The 6,000-nt window shown below is 37.5% G+C and overlaps 1 protein-coding gene across 2 annotated transcripts; it reads left to right on the plus strand.

Annotated features, from left to right (window-relative positions):
• Window positions 1-183: 183 nt before the first annotated feature.
• On the plus strand, window positions 184-5,407 carry LOC134232196 (solute carrier family 22 member 4-like). 2 transcript variants are annotated; one of them, XM_062714142.1, is made up of 9 exons: window positions 184-371; window positions 763-1,085; window positions 1,403-1,824; window positions 2,405-2,632; window positions 2,999-3,133; window positions 3,758-3,840; window positions 3,986-4,103; window positions 4,869-4,941; window positions 5,170-5,407. In XM_062714142.1, exons 2-9 carry the CDS (start codon window positions 768-770, stop codon window positions 5,341-5,343), a joined length of 1,551 nt encoding a protein of 516 aa, XP_062570126.1. In that variant the 5' UTR covers window positions 184-371; window positions 763-767; the 3' UTR covers window positions 5,344-5,407. The 2 variants fall into 2 exon arrangements, with proteins under 2 accessions (XP_062570126.1, XP_062570127.1); XM_062714143.1 differs by lacking the exon at window positions 184-371 and having other exon boundaries at window positions 682-1,085.
• Window positions 5,408-6,000: the final 593 nt, after the last annotated feature.

Raw genomic sequence — 6,000 nt, forward strand, 5'->3', positions numbered from 1 at the left:
CCCCAACTTTCAAAAACGATGCTACGTCACTGATACATGTATACACTAAGTTATCAAAAATAAAAGTGTTTTGTTGCCTCTGGTTAGGACAAAGACTATTTTTCGCATTTAGGAGCCATCTACTTATATCAGAATTTGACTTTCCTGGCTTATCGTAAATGACAGCAAATTCGGTCTTTGCAATGTGACCTTCATTTCATACAGCACCGAGCTTCCGTACCTGAAATAGAATACCCTGGTTATCTTTGGAATAAGGATTCTTAATGTCCAGTGCTGTTCCCTCCTGATTTTATGTACAATTTATTCAAGTTACAGCAGTCAATTAGGTGAATTAACAGCACCAAATTTAGAATCGACAAAATTAATTTCAGGTAAGTCATCACAGAATACAGTAATATTTCCTATTGTATAACATATCTAATTATAGAACTTGACGTTGTCAGAAACTTTCCACTGATTTTGATTTTAGTTTGTACTTATTATCTCTAGACATTCCTGGTACACTCTCCATTGCCTCGTCAGTTTAATAAAATACGGGGTACCTTTATCGGAAGAAATGCCCAACTCCTTTTGTGAAATTATTTTTTTCAAACTTTTTGTCAAAAAATAAAAGTATTTTAACACTATTACACAGCAATTGAATTCGATTTTCATTTATCACAGATAGCAACATATAATTGTTAGGTAATGAACTCGGCCTTATACACTGATCTCTGTCTGTTAAGCGTCAACAATTCTTAACATTAATTTTAAATTTTTAAGAGAAAATGACGTCACTGAATGTGCTACTTGAAGACGTCATAGATAAATGTGGAGGATTTGGGAGGTTCCAATGGACAGTGGTGTCCCTCGCCATGCTCAGCAAAGTGGCCTGCGCGTGGGGAATTCTGATGATGCAGTTTGGCGGGGCTATTCCTGATTGGTGGTGTCAATGGTCCAATCAAACGTTGTTTTCTTTAAAATACACCAATCACAGCTCCTCTTTTGAATCTTACAAAGTGTGCTCACCTCCTCAGAATGAATCCAGTTTTTCTTTTTGTTCCAACTTCCGATTTTCTACTGACATGAACACAGCTGTTAATGAGGTAATATTTTTATAGCTTTATACGTAAATGAAAATACTTCCACTGAATATTTGCCTATACAATTTGAGCGATGAGATTTAAGTTTGCGAAGTTGGGGTCTGTTTTTTCTCAAGCAAAACATAGCCAGATTATCATTTGGTTACGTTTACATTTGAGATTTCTTTTTTTTTTTTTTTGGCTTGTCAAAATTCATCATTGAACTACATATCCATTTTTAAAATTCATGGATCCGCCACTGAACTCCAAGTAGGTTCGGAACATTATAATTAGATCTGTAACAACTACTCAGTATTTACATATTTGTTTGTCTTCATCAGTGGGAGTTGATCTGTGATAACGACTGGGTGACGTCCCTTATTACAACGATCCAGATGGCGGGGCTGCTAGTGAGTGGTCTTTTGGCGGGTCAACTCTCGGACACCTTCGGAAGAAAACCCACTTTTGCCCTGTCCCTGATCATAATGGTAGTATCGAATTTAGTGGCAGCTTTTTCGATTTCCTGGGAAATGTTTGCTGTGATGCGATTTTTGATAGGGCTCGGCAGTGGAATATACCTAGCAACGATGTATATTTACATGATAGAGTTTATTCCCAAGAAGTATCGTCCAATGATCACCGCTTTTCCTGCATTTCCGGTTTTTGCGGCCGTGTTCGGTTTTATGTCCTGGTGGCTCCGAGATTGGAAGAACCTCCATTACGCAACGTCTATCGTCACTTCTATTACACTACTTAGTATTTTGTGAGTGTGTACATTTTTTAACTTTTGAAAAATATTAAAGCTGAACACGACTCGTAAATAGGCATACGCCATTATCGATATAATTATCTAAGATACATCAACATCAGGATATGCTCTTCAGATTTGTCACACCTGACTGCTTTATTGTCACGGGTATCGGCGTGGAAGGGCGACCCGTGTTCGTGCTGGTTATCTTGCATTACTTTTGCTAACATTTTCATGCATTTACATGTATCTATGTTTGTATACTGACCTGTTCAACTATAATTGTAAGTTTCTTTGGTATCTTACTTTCCTGCATTAGACGAAGTATTACGCTATTATTGTCGCTACTGAGTGTTGTATAGCATATGTCCGTCTACACTGGTGTCGACTGATTACAATGAACAGTAACAAAGTCCTGCCCTATATATAGGGGTCTGCGGATATAGCGAGAATCCGAACAAAGTTTGCGGACACATTGCTTTTACGAATCGTGTTCAGCTTTAAGGTTAAAGACTAATACGGTGCAGCGAGTACTTTTTTTTAATATATCCGAAGATTTAGGGGCCTAATTCAAATATTTTTGTCTTTCTTACAGCATTATTCCAGAGAGTTTCCGATGGCTAGCTTCTCGGCACAAACTGGACAGAGCTGTCAGTGTGATAAAGAAAGTGGCCAGAACTAATGGCAGACAGGTGCCCGATCTGACGTCACTACAGGATGTTGTTAATGAGTCATCAAAGGACTCTGACCGGAAGTTTACAATTATTGACATGTTCCTTCACAGGAGCTTCCTTAAAACATCCTGTCTTTTAGTGTTTTGTTGGTATGTACAGTAAATTACAACTGCTGCAAGCACGCTTAATCATACATAAATTGATTATGAATTTATTATATAAACAAGTTTGTTCATTTTTGCGATTTAAAACTTAATAGGTCTTGCATTGACTATTTGAGCTCTCTTGGATAATCCAAATCCACATGTACAAAAATTTTGGGAAGGTTATTTTGTGTATAATCCTTATACACTAACATGTGCATACATATAACAAAGATACCGCTTTTTTCTTGTGGATAGGCCTAATCCACAGTTACACGTATATAGCATACATAACATATAGGTCTTTTTAAGGATATTCTTTTTCCACCTTTAAAGGTTGTCCTTTTATCACCTTTATGATACATTAAATAGGTTGTCCTGTGGATATTCATACTACGCCATTACCTTTGCCGTGGACCAGTTATCGGGAAGCCTCTACCTTAACATGTTTCTCCTGAGTCTTGTGGAGATCCCAGGGACACTCAGCTCCTGGTACTTCAACAACAGGTCAGATTGATTAATTGATTGTATATTGTTTAACTTCCCTCTCGAGAATTTTTCACTCAAATGGAGACGACACCACTTGCTGGTAGAGAGCTGCAAATTTTGTTCTATACTCGGCACTCAGGGCCATTGAGCAGGGAGGGATCTTTTCCGTGTCAGCAGCTACTGCAACAGGGGACCTCAGATAATACGGTCTCATCCGAAGGACCTGTCTCCACATCCCACTTCGGGATTCGAACCCGCGACGTAGGGATCAACTCCTTACTTCGCTATTCTAGAGCAGACGTCTAACCACTGCGACACGCGGGCAACCAACAGGTCACATGTCGCTATCCTTTTTCGGTGTCAAATTGTTCACGTATCTTTTTAATCTTCAGAAAAGCATGAGGATGTAGCTTTGTGGGGACAGGTGTCCAAAGAAATCCATAAATAATATTAATCTCTCAAATGACACCCCACAGTCAGTATTCATTTGTAAAAAAAAAAAAATACATATAAAACACCACCCCCTCAATGATAATTATACTCACCAATCAATTGTTTGCAAGAATATATTGAATAACATAAAAGTTGCATTCCATCTTAAATTACGATCGTTTACATACAGTTGGTCTGGGATTTTGACAGAATCGGTCGTCGATGGACGTGTTTTATGTTGTTCATGATAGCGGCAGTGGCAGGGCTTATCGTAGCCATTTTACAAGTGGTAGGTGAGTAAGTATGTCTAACTTATTACTTGCCTTTAAAAGCAATAAAAACTTTTGTGATTCACTAGATATAGAAATTAGGTACATGTCTTTCCTTTTGAGTTTCCTCCAAGTGGACTCCTCTGAATACTTTTTGGCATTGTTCCAGATGTCCCTGAAAAGGCGGGGTTGATCAATGGGTTTGCTCTGGCGGCTAAGTTGGGAGTATCCGCAGCGTGGCCGGCCCTGATGACGTTCACAACAGAACTGTACCCTACAGTTATCAGGTAATTAGCGTTTGTCCCGGTGGATAAGCTGGGTATATTTTTGCCCAAATAACAATCATAACAGGTCTGTACTTAAGTTTTTAATTTTTGAATGAATTGATTGGTTGATTGTATGTTATGTTTTAAGTCCCAATCGAGAATACTTCAATCATATAGAGACGTCACCCTATACTGATCAAGGATTTCAAATTTAGACCTTTTCTTGGCACTCATGGCCATTGATCAATGACGGATTGTTATCGTCTCAGTGGCGAGTGCTATTCCGAATGACCCAAAACTTTCACTTCAAAGTTTTGAGTGCACGGCTAAGGAACAGTTGCCTAATTTTTATCGACTAAGGTCAGCTGCAGCCGAGATTCGAACTCACGACCTTCCGATCACGGAGGAGCGACGATCTACCAACTGAGATACAAGTATGCATATTGACCGCTTCTTCAATATACCGGTATTGTATTCAACTGCTAGTAGTCAAAGGGGGGATTATGTTTTCCTTTTAGCTGAACGTATCTAAATACTAATCTAACGTAATTTTTCTACTTTGCAAGGTAAACTTTGATCTTAAAATTGAATCGACATCGGTTCACACAGAACATTTGACTATGAACAGACAGTCAGACAAAAAGGCAAATAAACATTTGTGAAAATTTAATTTAGCCCCCTTCCTATTTTAATATTAAGTTATAGATGCTGGAAGGTTTGTGGATATTAGTAGTTCGTTGTCTAGAGGTATAATTAACCGAACAAAAATTTTGTTCTACATTGTAGAAATATTTCTTACGGATTTCTCAGCTCTGTGTCACGTGTTGGAGCAATGGTAGCCCCTCAACTTGTTCACGTGGTGAGTAGAACAACTTTCTCATGAACTTAGTAAAGTAGGCTACCGAGTTCACTGGTTATAGTTAGAAAAACAATATGTTCACATGGTGAGTAGGATAAAATGTTCACTTGGATTATATCAGTTTATGCACATGAAACACGTTATTTTTGTTTGCATGACTACTTTGTGTTTCTTTTTCTATTTGAGACATACCATGCAAAGGTTTAATATTTTCCTTACCCCTTCTAGAACACAACCATTCCCGGGCTGTTGTATTTTCTGTTCGGAGGATCGATGCTTTTATCTGCAGTTATCTCCCTTCTATTTCCGGAGACGAGGGGTAAGAATTTGGAGGATCAAATCCAGACGATAGAGGTCGCAGTGAAGGAAGAGACTAAGACGGAAAAGTTTACCAAGTTCTGAAGGAAATGCTAGATCCGGAATAGGAATTTACAAGAGTTTGAAGCAAAGTTCATGAGTGACGGGCATTTACGAGGGAATTATTTGAATTTCAATGTGATACATTTTCTTACTTTAGATAAATATTTATTTATCCCCTTTAAAAATGCATTTTGCTTCAGTTTAGTGACAAAGTTGTTTATTCCATACTTTTGTTTCGATTTAACTCCTCAAATTGTTAATACATAAAATGATGCATTATGATATATTTCTAGCTAAATCATGTAATTTTGATTTTTTTTTTTTTTTTCAATAAAGGTTAGTACATTATCTACAACGTAATTTATTTTATATTGTTCTTTTCTCTACAGACAAAGAAGTATTTACTGTGTTTAAAACACATGGTGGAGCCATGCATTTTGAGAGATCGAGTATTTTCTGCACATACAGTAGTACTTCAATCCTTTTTTTTTTTTTGACATTTTATTTTTTTTTTACGCAATAAGATATTACCCAAGCATCCTCTTAATCACTGAATAAACTTTATAAACGGTACATTAAACGATAGATATGCACCGATGTACCTGGCTAGAGATAATTGTGGGGTGTTAGATCAGCTTGATGTGATTGCACTTAAAACAGGGTTATCTCTGAAATCCCACCGCATGTGTAGACATTACA

The sequence above is a fragment of the Saccostrea cucullata genome, unplaced genomic scaffold (genome assembly GCF_032062105.1).
Source record: "Saccostrea cucullata isolate Sc308-1 unplaced genomic scaffold, CSIRO_AGI_Scuc_v1 ctg220, whole genome shotgun sequence".
NCBI lineage: Eukaryota > Metazoa > Mollusca > Bivalvia > Ostreida > Ostreidae > Saccostrea > Saccostrea cuccullata.

Coding starts and splice junctions, on each gene's coding strand:
- LOC134232196 (XM_062714142.1), top strand. CDS start 768: ATGACGTCACTGAATGTGCTACTTGAAGACGTCATAGATAAATGTGGA. Junction 3,841..3,985: donor AGCCATTTTACAAGTGGTAG/GTGAGTAAGTAT, acceptor GCATTGTTCCAG/ATGTCCCTGAAAAGGCGGGG. Junction 4,104..4,868: donor CTGTACCCTACAGTTATCAG/GTAATTAGCGTT, acceptor TCTACATTGTAG/AAATATTTCTTACGGATTTC.